The following is a 21549-nucleotide window of genomic DNA, read 5'->3' as shown; positions in this document are numbered from 1 at the left end:
CAGTCCAGCGGAGGTCTCACTCCTCTGCTACACCATGTATTGCCCATGCTATTAGACAGCTCTGGGACAGGGGCGCATTTTACATCTGCAAGAGAGGGTGTTCGTGTAACTTTTCTAGATTAGCCACCTCATCCACCTGCAGAACCATTTCATTACTGCTCAGTTTTTTCAATGTATTCCTCGCTATGTGTGGGGGATGCCTACCCTCCTCTCTTTCTTGTAGACTATAAGTCTAAGAGCAAGGTCTCTAGGATAAATGCTAGAACTTTTGCTTAGCTTTGTTAGAGATGGCAAGCCAATTTAGTCCAACCCGCACCCCCCCCCCCCAAAAAAAAACAAAACAAAAAAAAACCCAAACAACCAAAACCCCCAGGTAACACATAGCTCACATTCTGCATCTTCACTGTCCCTTACCCAAGTCTGTTTTCACAAAGCAGCATCTGTAGAGTTACAGAGCTGCAACGGTAGGTACACATGGGTTACCTCAAGGTTTATTTCTTGCTCAAACCTGATACTGCATTCTGAAACATGTTAACAATGATGCACAGAGCCCCAAACACTTCATTTCACAACTTCACTGCCCAGTTCTAGCTACCTAGTGCTCATTATTAAACTTTAGGAACAGAATTTTCCTGCTGAGATGCTACTGATCTCTTCCCTCTTGTATGCCACCGTCTACAGGTTTTGTTTAAGAGTAATATTTGTAAATGCATACTTTTAAAAAAAGAGCTCCCCATTTTGAAGCCACAGTGCAATACAGGGAACATATTTTATGTTGCTCTATATGCATTTCTGCAGGTCTATTCACTAATGCCTGAGTAATGTCTTACTGAATATTCATTAAGAGGTCATATGTGAAAATCCCAATGAAGACATGCAGTAATACCCAGTAAGGTCCAAAAAACAACTTTTTGCTCGTGGTAAGTACAAAGCATTCCCGTAGAACCATGTTGTGTAAACTTGCTTATTTCTACATATTCTGTTTTGTCATAGCTACTAAGGTATTTAAGAGAGGTGACCATAAAACTGTAGTTATAAATTCTCTTTGGCAAAAAAAAAAACCACAAAAACAAAAAACCAAAAAAAAACCACAACAAAAAATAACAAAACAAAAAACCAAACAAACAGAAAACCCAAACAAACAAAAAACAAACCAAAACAAACAAAAAAAAACAGATAAAACTAAGGAAAAGTTGAATGCAAGGATGCATTTATTTTTTGACTGATATTCTCTTGGTCTGCAGAATTCCACAAAACTATCTTCTGTAGAAGAAGATGAACTGTGCTAAACCCATACATGCTCAGCAAACTACATAGATTATTCTAGAAAGCAGTATTATCATGTTCTGATTTCAGGACTTCATGATCTCAGTCCTTAATACCAACCTCTTCAATGCAAGGTTGAATTCTTCTATGAGTCTCAAAGCCTGCACATGAAAGACAGTCTTAACAAATCAGCTTTGCAAAGGGTGTAGAATTCTGTATTAGGATTCTGGTATAAGCCAAGGCACAAACACTTCATCCTGTAACACCAATGCTGCCTCTGGAGCGTCACTTGACATAGCATTTCTGGGAGCTCAGTACTACTGATACTGCCGCAAGCTATAGAACTACAGCCTCCAGTACTACCAAAGTCAGTCCCTGACTGGACATGATTCCAGGTGTTCTGCAGAATCTACCCTTTCTACAGCCAAGAACCAGGTAGATTGTAGGTTTAACAGCTGTCATTCTGGTTAAGGGGCACAGTAATACTTAATAGCATTATAGATACCATGTCAAAACAAAACAGCCAGTACTTAAGTGTTGAATATTTGTAGCATCAAAATCTAAGGTTATACTTCCTTGGGAGTAATGCTGATCACTTTACCTTACTATGGTGAATCTCCACCAATAAAAATTAAAAAAAAAAAAAAAAAAGCCAACAAAGCTCCCATTATAGAGACAAAGCATCTTTCCCAGGTTATCAAGGCCCAGACCCATATTCTACCAAACCCAGCAATAAAATCCCATGACCCACCAGTTGCACAAGAGCTTCAGAACTTATATTCTCTTCACCACACACACAAAAACCCCCACCTATAAACAGAGAGGTTTTATATCCTCTCCTGCTGCATCACAGGAAATTGCTGAACCCTCTGTTCCCAGAAAAGGTTCTTTAATAGTCTCCACCTGTAGAAAGACAACCCCTCACCTCCAGCTGGGATCAATTTTGAATTAGCCAGGTGAGAATGACTTTGAGGGTTTGTACAGCCTATTACAAGTTTTCCTAAGAAGAGTAAGAGATGTGTGCTTCTTCTCATCCATTTCCCAAGAGGAAAAAAGAATACTTTTGCATATGAGATTGTACATCAAACTGTAAATAAATATTGTTGTACGTGGAAGACTTTTAAAGTTTATCAGCAGCCTGCATACAGAGTTGGCCTTAAGGGCTCTTGTGTGCTCTCACAAACTTTATATTGTAGTGTTTCACTCTAGAAAATGAGTACAGTTCTGTTCCACCTTTTATAAGAAAAAGCTGATTGTTTCAATGATCCATTAAGGCACATTTTAGTGGGAAAAAAAAAAACCCTCAAATTGAATTTATGAATATCAGTGTAACACTTTCTGAAAAAAAAAGTTTTTACAGACATAATACAGTATTCAGTTTTTTTTTTGCAGGAGAAAGCTTGCTTATGTCTTTTGGATGGGTAGTGCATTACAATATAACAGCCTCTGGATAGGTTGCTGTCTCTAGAATCCATAGCAACAGCTTAGACAGAAGCCATGGGCCAGGAAGAAATACTGTTTAAAGCCCAAGGATATCCATTTTCCTGGATAATTGTTTATACCAAGAGGAGTAGTTTCAAGGGGAGAGAGGAAGAGAAACATGCTGGTGGTGTTCAAGGCCAGGTTAGACAGAGCCCTGGGTGACATGGATTAGAGTGAGGTGTCCCTGCCCATGGCAGGGGGGTTGGAACTAGATGATGTCAAGGTCCTTTCCAACCCTAACTATTCTATCATTCTATGATTCTATACTTCTATACTTCAGAGTGCCCAGCAGCATCAGTATCTATGACACTCAGGCTGTGAAGATCTTGCATTTAGTCCCAGTACATGAACCCGTGCAACAGGGAGCTAAACCTGTGTTGCTTACAAGGCTTACAGGCTTTTCTGAAGGTAAAAAAAAAAAAAGCCATTCCAACCTTGGGTAAGGATCCGGTGGTGTTAAGATTGTGACTGTACTCGGAGCACTCCTGCAGGATGTGGTTTTAGTAGTAAGTTAGAAAGTCACAGATGAACAGATTTTGCCTTTGCCTATGTTAGGAGACACGCTACAAAACCCAGCGGTCCCTTAGGAGCAGCTGAAACCCAGTTTCACTGTTACACATTTGTTTTGTAGAGACGTTGTGCTAGATATGGTCTGGCAGAAGGTACAGTGGTCAGACCCAGCACTTCCATGGTTGTGAATTGGTTAAGCAATACCACTGAGTGTCACAAACTTACGGAGAAATTTGTGAAATTGTTGTTTTTCTTAAATTCTTACCTACTAGAGGCAGACGAAGAGAGACTTCAGGATAAGCAAAGGTTTCCATCCTGTCTGGTTTTAGCAAATGCTTGATATTGTACTTCATGTTTCTATCTATCTCAGGAACCAGAAGCAAATCAAAATCAGACTGCATACAATAAAAAATAGTATGCCACTTTATTGATGCAGAGACTGTACTGAAAGAATAATAAGACAGTAAGTTCCAGAGTAAATGTTTATTGGATTATGGGCATTATTGTTAACCTTTTGGATAGAGAGAATGGGTAAAGTACATAGTTTTTACTGGAAAATGACTGACACCATGGCAGAGGGGCTGGAACTAGATGATCTTAAGATCCTTTCTAGCCTTAACTATTCTATGATTCTATGATTGTAGAGATCATGCACTCTATGAACACTTACATCTTAATTAAGATTTTTGTTTGTTTGCTTTTCTAGGGTAAAAATTAGAAATTCTACAAGAGTGACACTACCAGTAAAGATGCCATACTTAATGAAGGGAGTTCAACGTTGCAGTCCTGTGAATCAGATGCACAAAGTAACAGGAATTCTGTTAAAGAACGTACTGGGCATCAACAAACAACGATTCAAAATTTCACGTGCAGCTTCTCAGATTAGTTCTGAAAAGGCAAACTCTTATAATTATGTCATTGTTGGAGCTGGATCAGCAGGGTGTGTATTAGCCAACAGGTTGACAGAAGACCCTCTCAGTACTGTACTACTTTTGGAAGCCGGCCCTAAAGATACTCTTCTAGGTAGTAAAAGACTGATGTGGAAGATTCATATGCCTGCTGCATTAACATACAACCTCTGTGATGAGAAATACAACTGGTATTACCACACAATGTCACAAAAGCATCTGGATAACCGAATTCTGTACTGGCCCCGTGGGAGAGTATGGGGTGGCTCCTCTTCTCTCAATGCAATGGTATACATTCGTGGGCATGCAGAAGATTATAATCGATGGAGCAGGGAAGGGGCTATTGGATGGGACTATGAGCATTGCTTGCCTTATTTTAAGAAGGCACAGACACATGAACTGGGGCCAGATCAGTATAGAGGTGGAAATGGACCCCTGCATGTGTCAAGAGGGAAAACAAACCATCCCCTTCATCATGCATTCCTGGAGGCAACCCAGCAAGCTGGGTATCCTTTCACAGATGATATGAATGGCTATCAACAAGAAGGATTTGGCTGGATGGACATGACTGTGTACCAAGGTAAATCATAAAGGAGTCCTTAATTTGTGTTCCTGACTCACCAGTGGTACCTCAGAAAGCATTTTGGAATATGAACGTACAAGCTGCATGAATGCCATTTGGTTGGTTAGATTGCTAAACAGCTGTGGCACTCTGTATTTACACCCCATTCATTTCACAGCAGCTTGCTATTAGTCTAGTGTGTATTTCACTGAAAATTGCACTGCCACGCAAGTCTTGATTCATAGTTAAGTTTGGGAAGGAGAACAGGTTTTCAGAATTTTTGATGAATACTGAACATGACTGTTTTGCTGTTAAATATAAATATATATTGTAGGTCAAAGATGGAGCACAGCCAGTGCCTACCTTCGCCCAGCCATATCACGCCCAAATCTGTCAGTTGCAGAGAAGACACTTGTAACAAAAATCTTGTTTCAAGGAACAAAATCCATTGGTGTTGAGTATGTGAAAAATGGGCAAAGGAAAAAGGTAAGAAATTTTTATTTTCCACTATGAAATGCATGAGTCAAAGCAAAATCAATTTTTTAAAAAATTTAATAGAAATGGCACTTTAACATGCAAAATGCCTGCTGTTCAGATGCTGTGTTGTCTTTTCCAGTACAGCAGTAGATGATACTTCAGCTGAATCGAGTTAGATACTTCAGCTGAATTGAGTTAGAGATGAAGATCTCCATTATATTTCCAACTCTTGGTACTGAGGGAGCAAGCCATAACCTGATGTTACGCAAGAGTATTACGTAATGTTTCTGTTTGTAAACTGTGATGCAATCATGTACTGTTTCAGTGTACTGAATAGGGTGATGAAATGCTGATGTTTCTGAAAAACAATTCTGAAAATGCTGTTGTGACATAGGAAAATCTGTAAAAGCTGGATAACAAAATGGATGACTCAAGGGGAAACAATGAGTTGTTCACTTTATTTTGCCATTACATATTGAGTTTTGGGATAGTAATGAAACACAGTGATGAAATGCGCCTTATGGTTGTTTGTGGAATGAACATTTTTCAGTATCAGTCCAACTTCCACTGAACATGACGTCATCTGGAAGGAAGCTTCACTTGCCATTACAACTTAACTGTGGATAAACAGTTCATTTTATGCAGCTTTCAATCCGTTGACTTTCATAAGACCTCAAATATTCCCATTTCCCTTAACACTTTACTATTACAGCTGATTATGGAGTACATAACCAGGAAATTGCCTAAAAGGGACTTGTATGTTAATAATTAGACAATTATAAAACAACTAAAAAGGGTAATAGCAATATCCTAAAGGGAGGACAGTACAAATTTTGCTGGTTTGAGTTCAGCAGGCCTTACAAGACTCAACAGACAAGTGTTCTGTGACTGAACACGTGCTAAAAGTTAAAATGCAATTTAAATAAACTGTTCTGTCATTTTTTAATGCACAGAACAAATCTGTTCTTTTCTAAGTGGGTTGTAATGATAATAATTTTGACAATGTAAAACAAAACTTGAAGAAAATTTAATAATTTTAATGAGCTGTTAAATGTCTGTGAAAACAGTGTCTCTACTTGCTGTTGCTGTGGCAGTGTCAAGATGAATTCTGTAGGAGAAAGTGTTGGAAAGCTGAATAAATGTGATCAAAGACCTTCTGAATACTGGACGACTTTAACCACAAAATTCTTTAATTGCCATGGATTTTCATACATATTAATATATGTATGAATTATTCATAGTGAATAATATATATTTAGAGTACACCTTCAAAGGATTTCCCTCCCTCCCAGCATTAAACTTGCAGGGCTTCTCTGCTTTTAGTTTCTGGAAAATTTTATACCTGCAGCATGGAAGAGCTAATAATTTTATTAAGTTAAGAACATCTCAATGAAACACTTGATTATATTAAAGTGTTCTTGATTTTACAGTCTATTTTAGGTAGGATCTCTTTTACATCAGTCATCAGTAAAGTTAAAAGATCATTAAAATCAGATTCAGGCACAATTCAAAACCTGTTCATCAAGCCAGTGACTTAGTTGTTACCTCAGTACACACTGAGAGCTCCCAGGACTCCCATAAACCCTCTGACAAAAGTAGGGAAGGTAGGCTGAACATTCCTGGAGTTTCTGAGTTCAGATTCAAGCCGAAAAGTGTATTTAAAGGGAACAAATGTTTGTAATGTATCATAGACTAAATAACTCATACAAAAATATTTCAAAGTCAGTTTTTCCTCTTTGCATGTTAGCTTTAAGCACAATGAAATACTGTATGTGGAACAGGAATAACCGCAGTGCTGACTTTGCAGTAAGTGTAGACCCAACGAGCATCATTTGAACACTACCTGGAACAAACTGGCACCAGTTCTGTGTGTACCTAAGAAAATATAAATGAGTTATATTTGTATAATATGCAAAATACATATCTGGGTCTGGATTCAGCACTTACAGGTATGCCAAGTATTAGTTTTAACAAACTAATGATTGCCCAGAGCAAAACAATAACAAACAAAAAACATTAGCACTGGCTATCTGTCAGCAATATTGGGTAAACAGTGTGGGGAAAAAAAAAAACAAAATTCATCTTCTTACTATATTTTGATCTTATTACTAGCAACAGTCTCACTCACCATCATTTTGTATAGCTGAGGTGTTATTCAAAAAGGACAGGATTACTACAGTTTAATATTGTAGTAGTTCCATGCTAATCTGTTAACACTTCACCATACTCCAGGAAAAAATGGCACATTTTAATGTTTCTTTGGAAGGCAAATGTCTCATCTGAAACAAAACCAAGGAGTTACTCATGGTAGCACCTTACATTCTATGAAATTAGAGAATGAAAATGAGCAATACCAGATATGTTTGCTTGAACTGTTGTGGGTTTTGCTTGCTAACGAGAAGTTTGGGGCACAATATTGTGCCTCATCTGATTTTTATCTCACTGTGGCCACGCTGATAGAAATAACAGATACAAGTTATGGTGTTATTTTTGCAAATGTGTGTTGCTTTAAATCATTGGACTAGCTTAGGTATTATTAGAATTTGCATAAATTATAAATGTTGCTTACTTTATGTTTCTTCTGCGGTGCAGTTATTCTGTCTTAAGTACAGGTGAATCTCAGATCCTTTTTTCTAACATGCAACCATTTCTATTCAGAAACTTGGGGTGGATATAAAGGATATCTTACATTCCAACAGGCAACATAAGTGTGATGAGGGAGGATGGAGTACATCTAATGTGTGTGTTCATGAGCCACCTCATTAGAATAGAAGGAGATAGTTTGAACGATGTTGATTTCACCCACATTTGTCCTCTTTCAGGGAGTAGAGGGAAAAGCAGGAGGGCACCAATATTTTCTTACTCCATGCAGTTTTCCCTTTTAACAGTGGAAAGCACTAAGTGGTATAGTTCTGATCCTAAATGTAAATGATGTGGCAACAGGGAAGAGGTGGCAAAACAGAATTGTATATGTGCCTCCAGTCAGAGTTCTCCCAATAGTGCTTTAGTGTTTGAGGGGTTTCTGAGGACTACAGTCTACAGACTAGAGAGCTATGAAACCAAGCATTAGTCTTGGTTATTATAGAAAATAAGCTCTTGATAATTTCTGAGCTAGCATGTCTCTGAATTCAATGTCTTCTTTAAGAGCTTCAGTTTAGTTTACAAATTGATACTGAAACTGGAAGAGATGCTTAGCTGACTGATCCGAGTATCATAGGTATTTTTTTCCTAGCAAGCGGCAGAGGAGCCTATTGGCAGCCACAGTACTGGCTGAGCTGAATGTCTGTGTGCCATACATACAGTTTGAAGGGAATATAGTAATGATCAAAGTGAAAGCTTGATCGTTTCTCTCTGCAGAAACTCCTGGCAGGATAAGAATACATTTAAAATGAGGAGAATGTGGGGGAAGGGTGTCTAATCTGGATCAGAATAGCATCTGAACATGAATAACATTTGAAGCTCTTGACATGTTGGTTGCATTCAGATCAGGCTTAATAATGTTAGGACTTTTGTGCTCATTTCATTTTAGGCTTTTGCCAGTAAAGAAGTTATTTTAAGTGGAGGTGCCATAAATTCTCCACAGCTGCTTATGCTGTCTGGGATCGGCAATGCAGATGATCTAAAAAAACTGGGGATCCCTGTTGTTTGCCACCTTCCTGGTAATTTCATTTCTTTTAACCTTACATCTTCTTATGGATGCAATTCAAAGACCATTAGATGAAATGAATCCATGAAATTAAGTTGTCTTTATGTCAGGTTGTGTGGACTAAAAAGTATGTGTTACAAATCAGTGGAAACCTGCTTTAATTTTAGAATGGAGCAATAAACTCCTACACTTCCTTCACTACATTTGGTAGTGAAAATTGCCTTTCTGAAAAATGGCACTGAATACTTTTTAAATAAAGCAGTATACTTATAATTTAGAATTTCAAATTAATTTTGATCCACAACAGATTGTATAAACTCCCACTGTCATATATATTCAAAGATAGAAGGAATAACATGAAAATTTCCTTAAAACTAGGAAAGCATGTACTGTATTTAGAAGTCATCTGGCAATTTTAGAACAAGTGAAGTGCCTGCCATTTAATTATTTTCATTCTAGTTATGCTATGTAAAATCTTATTCTGACATGAGCAAAAGGCTGATACGGTTTTAGTTGTCACTGCTTCTGAGTTTAGTTCCCATTTATGCCATTTTCTGGTTGCAAATGCTATGTATAATTGTTCAGTGTGAAATAAATAACTTCACACCTCTCCTTTTTTTCCCTCCTCCCCAGGAGTAGGCCAGAACCTTCAAGATCATTTAGAAGTGTACATCCAGCAAAAGTGCACCAAACCTATTACACTATACAATGCACAAAAGCCAGTTAACATGGTGAGAATTGGTCTAGAATGGCTTTGGAAGTTTACAGGTATGAAACAAAGTATGCAATCATTCTACCATTGATTGAGTTAGAATTATTACAGTCTTTTATCCATGAATTCCAAAGTCTGGGAGCCTTCATATATAAATTTTTTTATGTTCTGGGAAATAACTGGAGCCTGCTTGCTATTTCTTTCTTTCTAAATCAGAGTATTTCAAATAGTTATAGTATCTGAATTATGGTGTTAGTGTTTCACAACTTATGCTGGGTATATGTGGCTTTTTGCCATGCAAGTAAATATCTAGTGCTAATTTACGGTTTTAAATGGATACAAAAATAACATAACATAACATAACATGAGGTGCACTGTACACTCTTAATCTTTCCCCTTCAGGGCAGATGCTGTGGATGGCTCTGCCTGATACCTATGACTGATGGAATAACTATACTGCATGTCATGGAGCATGCAGCGCAGTAGTGTCAGGATGCTGCAGTCAGTTCCCTTCACATCTGTTAGGATCCTGGGACCAAATCCGCCTCTGGACTTAGATGCTAGGCCTGCTAGTTACAGTGAGATAACTGTAATATCCCGCTCTCAAATAAGTGGAATTTCCAAAGTTACACATATTTACATGTATCTAGTGATTGAAAAGAAGATGAAAGTGATGCATGTTGCTTAAAATACAAGCTGTTCAAAATGGATTTGTGTTCTTTGCAATTGTCACTGTATATACAAATTATTCATAGTAGGGAAACCAAGGGTTAAGAAGTGGATTTCTTGCTTTTCTGATGTCTTTTGATAGCATATTCTCTCTCATTTACACTCTCTAGGTGAGGGAGCGACTGCCCACTTAGAATCTGGTGGGTTTATCCGAAGTGAACCAGGGGTTCCTCACCCTGACATTCAGTTCCACTTTCTCCCTTCTCAGGTAATTGATCATGGTCGGGTTGCTTCCAAAACAGAAGCTTACCAGGTGAGTTGCTGTAGAATATCTTCCAGTAATGTTTTGTAGAGATTAGCAGGAAGGCTTATGCTTTATTATAAATATTGATAATTTGGTTATATAATATATAATGAAGAATATTTAGTTCAGCATAACACAAAAGAGCTGGCTTAACCTCCAACATGGGAAAAAAACCCATGAGCTTGTTATTTGATATTGCTATCAAAATTTTTACTTTTTATCTCTGGAAAGGGAGGCATGTATTGAACTGCTGTTTAAGTACTTGCAGTAATGAAGCACCATAGTGCAATTGATTAAGGACACATTTGCGCTAGATGCTGTACAAAAACTAAAATGAGGTGTTCCCTCTTCCACTGCAGTTTAGACAGAGGTTTAAGTGAGAATGTATGAGGCCACCGACATATTCACTGGCACAAATCCAAGACCACAAATCCAAGACCTATGGTCTTGATCCAAAAGTGTGTGCTAATGCTGGGGAACTGTTCCTGAATAAACCTTTTTCTTCTTGCTAATTTCTTCAGTGATGATAGGTCTGCTTGCTGATTGTATTTGAATGCTCTGCTATTAATAAATGGGAATGGCTGTATCTCAAATTAAAAGAACAGTTATATTCCCTTCCCTTATGAAATATCATATTTACTGCAAATTTATATAAAAAGAAAAAATGTTCAATGGCATTTTCCATTAGCTCCATTTAATGCTTACATTTGCTTAATTTGTAAAGACTGTCCAAACTGAAAAAATAAACTTCATACTGAATTTGGGAGTAAGTCTGGTGGGACTGTGTCATGAGCATAGTGTGGGTGTTGCAGGTCCATGTGGGACCCATGAGGAGCACGAGTGTGGGCTGGCTAAAGCTGAGGAGTACAGACCCAAATGACCATCCCATCATTGAGCCTAACTACATGTCAACAGGTAAACGCAGCCTCACCTTGCTCTGATGTCAACTCACTTCCTGCCTGTTTCAGTAGCAGATTTCCATATCTGCTCAACACCAGAAGTGCTGGTTGGTGCATTGTTATTTATTTCTTATTTATAAAAAACAGCTAGTATCAAGAGGCCATTGTGCAAAACACTGTATAAACCAAAAAGAATTACCTGTTGGGGATGCAGTCAGGGTTCTTATGTTTGCTGCGTCATACTGTTCATCCACTCCTCTGCTTGTGAAGGAATGGATCTGAGACTAGTGTCCTTGGCTAGACAGTGGATAGAGTGAAATAAAGAGCAAATCTTCGTAACGCACCTATTTCCTTTTGGGACTTTGCAGTGTAAGTGATGGTTTTGTTCACAATGAATGCATATCTGTGACTTTGAAAAACATCCTACGTCATTATGGCTTTCAGCAGTGACTTAACCTCTAGCCTTTTCTCTTTGGCGCTATTTTTTTCTGTCATGCACTCTGTACGTATTCCTAAATTAAGGGTGTACTTACAGTTTTCTTGTTTTCTCTCCATACAGAAAGAGACATTTGGGAATTCCGCCAATGTGTCAAGTTGACCAGAGAGATCTTTGCTCAGAAAGCTTTTGAAAAATTTCAGGGCCCTGAAATTCAACCAGGAAACCATGTTCAGTCTGACAAAGAAATAGATGCTTTCATAAGGCAGAAAGCAGAGAGTGCTTATCATCCTTCCTGCACCTGTAAAATGGGTCACCTTTCAGACAGCACTGCTGTAGTCGATCCCCAAACAAAAGTAATTGGTGTTGAAAACTTAAGAGTAGTAGATGCTTCAATAATGCCTAGTGTTGTAACTGGTAATTTGAATGCCCCAACTATTATGATAGCAGAGAAAGCTGCAGATATAATTAAGGGCCTCCCATCTCTTCAGGAGAAAAATGTTCCTGTATATAAGCCCAAGACTTTGGAAACACAGAGATAAAAAAGTGTTCTCACCCCTAGATCTTTTGCTACTTAACAGCTTTCATCAGCATGTTGGTGTCTCATACTGAACATGCCAACAAAATAAACACCATGCAAAACAATGTATCCTATTAAAATAGCTATTAGTTTGAACTATTCTCTTCTCTAGCTATTGTTTGTTTGTTTGTTTGTTTCTAATCAGGTGGCTTATGCAGCTTATTTCATTTAACAGGGATGGGGCATCCACAACTTCTCTGGGCACCCTGTGCCAGTGCCTCACCATCCTCACAGTTAAGAACTTCTTCCTAATGTCTCATCTAAATTTCACCTCTGTCAGTTTAAAGCCACTCCTCCTTGTCCTGTCAGTACACGTCCTTGTAAAAAGTCCCTCTCCAGCTTTCTTGTAGGCGCCTTTTAGATACTGGAAGGCTGCTCTAAGGTCTCCCCCTGGAGCCTCTCAGTGCTGAGCAACCCCAGCTCTCTCAGCTTGCCTTCATAAGAGAGGTGCTCCAGCCCTCAGCATTTATGTGGCTTCCTCTGGACCTTTTGTGGTACAACTAAAATCTTTTGTTGAAGAGAAGCTATTTCTAATGACAGGACAGTTGTGCACACAAACCAAAACTACTGTGCAATTTCACAAGGAATAGAAGAGATTAATGCATGCTATTATAATATGCCTTGTTATTTAAAGGAAGGACTTTAACTTCCCAGGATTTAACCCAGGATAACAGCTAGTCAGTAATCCCCACATCCTCAAAAGGTTAAGTAAATGTAAGCTTTTATGCGATTTCATATTCACAGGCCAAACTAGTTCATATCAGAATTAACAGGAGAGAGAGGAATCTGTCAAATGTGGAGTTTTTATGAAAAGAATGCACAGTTTACAAATCCTCACTGAAAAACAAACTTCACCAAACTTAGGAGTCTGAATTGGATAGTATTCAGAAAGAAGACATACATGAGTTATCAGAAAATTACTTTCCTGAAAATTGTAAAACAGGAGCTGATATTAATATGTTTTGTTATATAAACAGAATTTGTATATTATCCTCAGATGTGTAAAGCAAGATACAGGATTGAAGTTTCCTCCATCAAACTTTCAGGTACTCATTTAAAGCAACATATAAAGGCAAACAACAAAGAAATTGAGCTCATTGAATGAAATTGAATCAATTGAATTGTTTGAATTTATTAAGTATTCTAAAATAACTTTTGACTAAGCAGCTGTCAGATTTTAAAAGCAAAAGCTTCTGTAGCCTAAGATTGATCAGGACTTGAGGTAAACAGAAGAAACTTTTTTTTCAGGAAAAAAAAAAGGAATTGTACAACATTTGAGCAGGTTGTAAAAAAGGTTGCTGACTCAGGTGCTGGCTAGAAGGACAACTGCAGATGTTTAAGGCAGATACTTCTACCTGGTGCTGGGTTGGAAGCCCTGCTACTAACTGAGGGAAAGGACTTAATTCATTAGAGCATCTGCATAAAGACAAAATCTGTGAGGATGGAAGATGGTAGCAGTGAACTATGCTACAAAAGGAGACAGGTAAAACCTTTCTATCTATGTATGTGATGCATTCTTTTGGAATGAGGGGAAGAGCAAGAATATTTAGTTATAGGTGATTGAATAACTGTTAATAAGACAATTCATCTCATACAGCTGTGCATTTGAGGAAAGTGTGTACTGTGAATGGTGTCCCTGTTTATGGTAAATAGTTTTTATTCAGCACCTGTGCTTTTGAGATTGTCACTTGAAGGTATTCAGTAGGTATCTTAGTGTCATTGAATACAAAGTATTAGGATACTCAGAGTAGTGAGACCACAGTCTTGTGTAGTTGAGAAGGAACACAATTTGAAAAAACAGAATACTGAAGTTCCTGCTTTTGCAGATGTACAACTTGAGTTTCTATTCTAGGCATGCAGGATGGGAATTGTTACTATGCAACTGCAGAGAATTAACTAGCCATAGCCACTATCTTGCATAACTTATCTCTGAACACACACAGAGGTATCCCCTGCCATTATGACACTCTAAAAAGATGAGGACATAGCAAGGTTAGATATACATGCCAAACTGCATGTGTGTCTGTGTTCAGGTACACATTGCCCCATCGTGAAATCAGATGATCAGGCGTTACTTCTGAAACATCACCATCTTTTCTTGGAGTTCTAAACATTACATAGACACCATGCAGATTCCTTCCCTTCTAAACACTTGAATATTTTCATTGCTGTGAACTGCAGTTGCTTTATTAATTTAGGTCTCACTGCTATAGAATGTTGAGGCTTCACATGACATTCTTTTGATGCAGTGCTAAAGAAATAGCTCGCATATTTGAAAGCTTTGGTGCCCTGGGGAAAGCTATAGATTGCATCATGCTACCATTAGTTTCTACTACATTGTACCTGGTTGCTGATAGTGAATTCCTGTTAAAATTGTTCTTACTCCTAGCACAGTCAAGTCTGCTAAGGGATAGTTAGAACAGGTACAAGATATCCTAATATGCTCCGTGGAGCACTGGCATTCTGCTAGGTAAAATTAACCATCTTTTACACCATACTGGACTGCAGAACACAGGCTCATAATTCCAGAGTTTTACTTATTTAACAAAATAATACAGTATGCAATTGAATATTATTCCCAGTTTTACCCAGATATTTTTTATGTAAATGCAGAGATGATGCTATATAATGTATTCAAAACCAGTTAACTCTAAAAGCAGTTTGATGCAAGAATCTGGAAGTTACAAGACCTGCCAGCATGGCCTGAACCAGCAATGGACTTGCAAGTGAGCACACCAGCATTTCCATGGTAATAGCTTGCTGCAGATGCTTCAGACACAGTTGGAGGTCTGGCTGGAGACAATAAGATTAAGAAAGAAAAGTGACCAAAGTGTTTCTTTTGTACACATATTTCAGTTCAAGGTGCTTTTAAAAAGCAGCAGAAAATATCAGCATTTGTAAAACTGCATTACATTTAATTCATGTAATGCCACTCAAGGTTTTGTACACCAGAATTTTTGATGTTTCTGCAACTTAAGATCCTTTCCAAGTGTCTTATTTCAATTAGGCTGCAACCAAATGAGGCAGCTATGTAAACACTGGAGACCTGGAAAGGGGGCTTGGAATGTGCATTTGCTATAAAATAAACATACAAAACATACTTTGAGGACTAGTAAAAGCATTTATGCATTTTTTTAAAATAATAGTTAAAACAAAAAGTTATTACAGAGAGAACCCAAATGTATCTTATTACGGTGTTATAGTTTTTAGTCTCTATTCTTCTGTCATCTAAGCTGTAAAAACAAGACACTGTTCAAATGGGAATATATTTTACATATTCACTTGTTCAGTGAATTTGCTTCACTGTAAAAGACTTAGCAATGTTTAATTCTTTCCTAACATTTTCTGTCATTATACATATATATAAACAAATCTGGAAAATCATGAAATGCACTTTAATTGCTGAGATAGTCTGATTTCTGTATTGAGTAATTATTATGATTAGCAGTATTTTAAGGATGACAATTACCATGTAATTGTGACTATATTGATTATGTTTTTCCATATACTTCAGTAATAAAATTGCACAAGTATTCATTCTATGTATCTATATAGATGTATGTTTTCCCTTAAACCTTAATTATATAGAACATGGATTGTAACTCGGTTTCTTTCATTTTTTCTTTTTTTTAAGGTCTATTTGCTCATAAAATAGCGTATCTGCCCTAAAGAGTCTCTCATCAGACTACTGAAAGCTGAGGACTAACCGTACTGGCAAGAAAATACAGTGAAGTTGGCATAATGTTTTGTGTCTTGCCAGAAAAATGATTGTCATTCAGCACAATTTGCCAAATTTGATGTGCTATCAGAAGTCCACGCAGTTAAGTAACCTAGTCTGGGATTTTTTTTCCTCCTCATTTTTTAGTGTTCAATTTCAGTTGCCTTAAAAGGTGGTTTTCAGAAGTGGGTACACCACAGTGGGTGGAAGTGAAAACTACTTATTTCAGAGTGACACCGGATCCAGAAGGCTCTATTTTGGTCTCTTAAAGTTTGTTCCTGTAAGGTGGGAAAGTGTAACAGGGTGACTTACTACTGCATAACCTACCCAAGTGTTTGCTGGCAGACAGCATGAAAGATGTTTTTAGGGAATTTTGGTCAGATTTTCCTCATTGTTTCCATAGATATGTAACTAAGGAGATAATAATTACCTAGATAGTAGGGGAGTAATACTATTTTTTTGTAGGAACACTGTAATCACTTCGTATCTGTGTGGTAAACACCAATCATTCCTAAAAGACTGGCACACTATGATAATGTAGACTGACAACTATATCCCACACATCCTCTTCCGTTCTCCACACAATGCAAACAGAGTTTTACCTTTGGAGCTTCTTGGTGAAAATCTATTAGTAAAAGGAGTCCCAAGTATAATAAAATTATTACACAGTTTTATTTTGAAGAACATTTTGCATTTGTTTTAATACAAAATGATGTAAGTCAAGAAATAATTTACAAACCTTTATGTTCTTATCCTGGCATTTGAAATAAGAATGATTTCAGAGGAAGTCTGTAAGTTATTCATAGGAAACTGTCATTATGTACAAAACATTTATTGACATGTTTTAAACATCACATTTATAAAAATGTGAACTGGATTGCTATCTAGCATGTGAACTACAGGTAAAACCTGATAAGATAACTTGTTAGAACAAGTCTTTGTTATCCAGTGCTATCAAAATAGACAGTAGCTTTCAGTGTTTTTTGATTTTCCTCCAAGGACATTTCAGCCTCAAAGTCATTTCAGGGTTTTACTGCATTGTGAACAATATCCAAGCCCTCTCTTATTTGCATAAAAATAAATCTTTGAAACAGGACACATAGAACAGAAAGATAGAGGCAATAGTGTACTACTTATATCAAGGTTTTTGGTTTTGTGAAGAATCATTTTATCATATTTCTTTTCTTTCCAAGCAAAGTAAGTACTACTGAAGTAAAGCATTTTTATTTACCTGTGAAATAAATTTCTGCCCAAGATGCTTCCTGTCAAAGTAGGGTATGTGGGTAACATACTTTGTCAAAACAAATTGTCTCATGACCAGTAATACCTTGGCATGAACTTTCCAATTTTTTAATGATTTTAATACTTATTTTTACCATGAAATGAATAAAAAATAAAATTAGAGCTTGTTTTTCAATCAAAATGTTAAAGTAACTTAAATATTTTACTTTTCCAAGTATAAGATTTTAAATAGTCAACTATGCATCCCTTACACAGAGAGATTCATTTGACTCAATTAGGTAATAAAAAAAAAATAAATCTCTTCTGTTGCCAAGTTCAAACTTGACACTTTATCCCAAGAAGAGACTTACACTGAGAGAGGTGGCTCTATTTAAATATTTATGCTATAGATCTATATATTCCAAGTAAAAATACTTCTATCTAGAATTCTGTGGAGAGTTACAATAATTAGGGTCCATAAATATTGCTGCAGTTCAATTACAGTACAATAATTACAAAATATAGAACATCTCTTTACAAATACAAATTGTTGTATATTACAATTCATTTACAATAATTTCTACTATATAATTTTTAGCAAACTATCTTATCTAATTCTACTATAACCTGGTTGCAAGTGCATTAGTAAGAATGCATTTATTCCAGTATATTTTGCCCTTATCGTGATAGTCATAAAACAGACTATCTGAATGATATTTCCTATGTAAACTGGTGTTACATATGACAGATTACTTTTTATATAACTTCTTTTTCCAACAATCTCTAACAGGTAGAGCATGACAAACTGTATTTTAGAAGAGCATTAAGAAAAAAAATTCAGGAGGCAAGTTTGAAAACAACATTAGAATGGATATGCAGTGGGTAGCGGATATGCTATTCAGTACTGAGGTAATGACATTATTGGTTGTCATCACTCATCTCTTGTTGCTATTTCCCCATACAATTTTGTGCCAAACTTACACAGACATTTTCATTGACAAAATCCTGCTCTACTAGGAAGGACAGCAGCACAAGGTTGAAAGACAGGCAAGATATTACACCTCAGAATCCCACTTTAGCCCTCAAAAAACCTGATTGTCACAGTCTGCTTGGTTTAAAAATAACCTTATTCCTACAGAGGAACTGAAGATCCTGTGGGAGGAGACGATGTACTGCAGCTCTGATCACATTTCGGCAACCTGGAGATTATAAATTTATTGGTTATGGCTTCCTTGAGGTGTGACATCACTTGTACAAAACTTGATTGGTTATTCACTCCAGCTAGTGCCTAGCATCTTAAAACTATGAGGCACTTTTTCTGTTATTAGAATCATTTTCCTTGCTAAATACTATAAGCTTGTAATGCATATCATTTCATCAGCTAAGTCTTCCTCATATCGTCCCGTTTCTGGTTCTTCATCACTGTAGCCAGTACCAAAATCTTGAAGTTCATAATCTTGTCTGCTTAAAATGGGAAACATATCCCCATTGGTCCCATTGCTAATATTTCCATTGAGAAGATTACTTGCTGCACTTTCCATCTCATCAATAGTCATATCACATGCATCTGCAATCTCATGTTTTGTAGCTGAAACAAAGTTAGGGTCCTTTGCATATCTTCCTAGGCCTTCAGATATAAGTACCTGGCAGATGGAGGAAAGAGAATGAGATGCATAGTGAAATTACAGAAGAACAGACAGGTCATTACAATGTTTTGCATTTGTGAAAAATACTAGAAACCCCCTGCTGAATCACTACGGCAACCCACAGCAAAACTGTACGTATAAGAACAATCAAATCTAATCAACAATCAAATGGCTCCAAACCACACTGTATCAGTTGTGTGATAGTGCAACCAATAGTGCAATACATCTGCCATTTTTCTTCAGAAATTTGTGAGTAGTCTTTGATAATCACAAATCATCAGGCTGATATACTGAAAATGACAGTTAATATATCCCAGATGGTGCAATTAGAACAACTGCTTGAAACACAGATTTCTGTATGTTCTTGGTACTTTAGAGTACATGCAAGGAAGATGCTGAATCCCCTTTTGCAAATAAAATCTAACAAAGTATATTGCTTAGGTCATCACAATGGAAAGGAAGTGATAGATGGAAGCAAGAACAGTAACATTTGTTCAGAAATGCTATATACTGTTTATCTTCAAATCCTTTTTATTTTAGAAAGAAAATTCTTAGCATTCTTTAGTACACCTACAATCAATCTTTGTAGTTGTTATTCACCTCTCTGCATTTAGTGCACCGATTCATTCAGACTATTCCAAAACTGGCAATGTATTTCTTTTGAAACAACAGGGAGAGCAGGCGTATGCATCATCTCTTTCCTGTCAGCCACTGCAGAAGGACACTTCATAATGATGCTCATCTAGAAAATCTGAATTTCAAACCCCTTTGAAATCTCTCCAGTGCTCTGACACACCGATGTTAAGATCTGGATTCAGTAGAAATCCTTTACTACATGACAACTATGAATAAGTTCCCCTGTCGCTACCTAAGAACAGTTTTGCACTTTGAAATTGAAAATATTACATTTCAGAAAGGTAATGTGAACTGAGTTACATGCTTTTTAATTTTAACACAAAAACCAAACACACAAACACTCTCAGCTACTTCAGAGGTTTCCGTGATACTTACCGCTTCTACCAAACTGTCTGCACTCCTCTGTTTGTCACTGTGTTTATGCCTCAAGTCATTAGGTACAGTTAAATTGGCTGGTGTAAATGTTCGGTAGGAAATCTCAGGGTCATCTGTGTACCAAGAGCTCCTGTGCAAGGAAGGCAGGCTACCATTCATATGCTCTGTAGATTCAGCCCTATCGACCTGGATGAGGGGTGTATAATATGGAGAACGATCCCTGTTGGGAGGGGTTGCAGGTGGGGTAGCCCAGGAACGCGTTGAACGACTTGGTGAATGTTTATGAGCTTTGCTGGAATCCAGACCTGCAACAGCCATGACCTGATAAGGGGAAGAATTTTAGAAGTTAGTGATTTCAAATGCTCGGTCATACTCTTTTCAGCAGTTAGTTCAAACCAAGGTAAATAAGAGTCTGTGTTTACCTGCTGTTGCATTAAGTGAAGGGGTAAAGCAGTGCGATGGTGGAAATTAGGAGAGAGTGGTATTTCATCTTGACTACTTTGCCGGCGGAGGCATTCGAAGTTAAAGGAAGATCGTCTATTTGCTACAGGGAAACCATAATTCATTAGGAAAATTAAATACTTTTCCTCAAAGTCTATTATTTCCAGAATTCCACTGTGAGTCAATCACCACACAAATAAAAACATATTCCCAGTAAGAAATAAGTTGTGCTAACAGAAGCAAGCAGCTGTTATCAGATAAAAGATAGATTCACATATGAGCAAATGCAGTCCCAGGTAGAAACAGTATGCACAGCCTCACATGACAGAATGGGAAGGAGCTGTTTCACAGCACAAACTTGGGTTGTGCAGCAGACTGGTTCAGACACTTTAGAGTTTTGCTGTAAACTGCTGTGAAGTTACAAAGCAGAATTTCTTCTTTCTTCCCCACAGTTTTAATCTCTTCTTTCTAATGAACCAGACTTCCCAAAGGAAATACCAGATCCCCAGTTCCTTGGAGGCAATGTGCAATATGGAATATCATACCCAAGTTGACTTATGTTGTCAGTTCCTGGTGTTTATTCCATTACTTACGACAACAACAAGCCACGGTCTGTCCTGTTATGTATTCATGTGAATGAAAGAATGGGAAAAGTAGAAATCTAAACTGATCAAAGTGTTTGGCTGATGTAGAAATGTCTCAGCTAGTCTTGGTGAAAGCAGGTGAAACAATGGGAAGGAGTACATAGGTATAATTCCTCTGTGTTAGCTTCAGCAATAAAGAAAGCCTGGAAACTGAACAGCAATCGGAACCCAGGTATGTCCTCACAGCTGCAAGCATCACTCTGGAAAACTGGAAGGAGCCTGGCTGTACAAAGCAGTGATACAAAATTGTGCTCTCTTGGAACTGACAGAAACTATTCTCAGTTTCTGTTTTTCAAACCCCAAGAATTTTGTATACAGAACTGAAGAGTTAAGGGATTCCTCATAGTTATCACCAGACACTTAGTGCTGGATACTGACAATGAAGGGTCCTTAAAAAGCCGTTGCATTAAAACAGAC

At 37.4% G+C, this 21549-nt stretch overlaps 2 protein-coding genes and 1 long non-coding RNA gene across 16 annotated transcripts in view; 2 read left to right on the top strand and 1 right to left on the bottom strand.

The window, feature by feature from the left end:
* The window catches only part of LOC133270559 (uncharacterized), a 985299-nt gene that overhangs the window by 574229 nt on the left and 389521 nt on the right, over positions 1-21549 (top strand). The window lies entirely within an intron of this gene.
* CHDH (choline dehydrogenase) lies at positions 793-12547 on the top strand. The gene is made up of 8 exons (XM_061455866.1): positions 793-920; positions 3965-4746; positions 5063-5214; positions 8735-8864; positions 9485-9619; positions 10403-10545; positions 11349-11451; positions 11995-12547. Exons 2-8 carry the CDS (start codon positions 4008-4010, stop codon positions 12411-12413), a joined length of 1821 nt encoding a protein of 606 aa, XP_061311850.1. The 5' UTR covers positions 793-920; positions 3965-4007; the 3' UTR covers positions 12414-12547.
* Positions 16818-21549, bottom strand: part of CACNA1D (calcium voltage-gated channel subunit alpha1 D) — a 188452-nt gene continuing 183720 nt past the window's right edge. For all 14 annotated transcript variants that reach the window (XM_061455851.1, XM_061455841.1, XM_061455840.1 and 11 more), the window contains 3 exons: positions 20470-20591; positions 20048-20368; positions 16818-19033 (listed from right to left, as the gene is read on the bottom strand). In XM_061455851.1, the coding sequence (XP_061311835.1) occupies positions 18740-19033; positions 20048-20368; positions 20470-20591 (737 nt within the window). In that variant the 3' untranslated portion in view covers positions 16818-18739. The remainder of the gene's footprint in view (positions 19034-20047; positions 20369-20469; positions 20592-21549) is intronic.

The sequence above is a fragment of the Pezoporus flaviventris genome, unplaced genomic scaffold (genome assembly GCF_033815535.1).
Source record: "Pezoporus flaviventris isolate CSIRO_AGI_PZ_B2104156 unplaced genomic scaffold, CSIRO_AGI_Pfla_v1 ptg000021l, whole genome shotgun sequence".
NCBI classification, from domain to species: Eukaryota; Metazoa; Chordata; class Aves; order Psittaciformes; family Psittacidae; genus Pezoporus; species Pezoporus flaviventris.
Note: the sequence above shows the minus strand (reverse complement) of the source record. Positions and strands in the feature narration are given on the sequence as shown.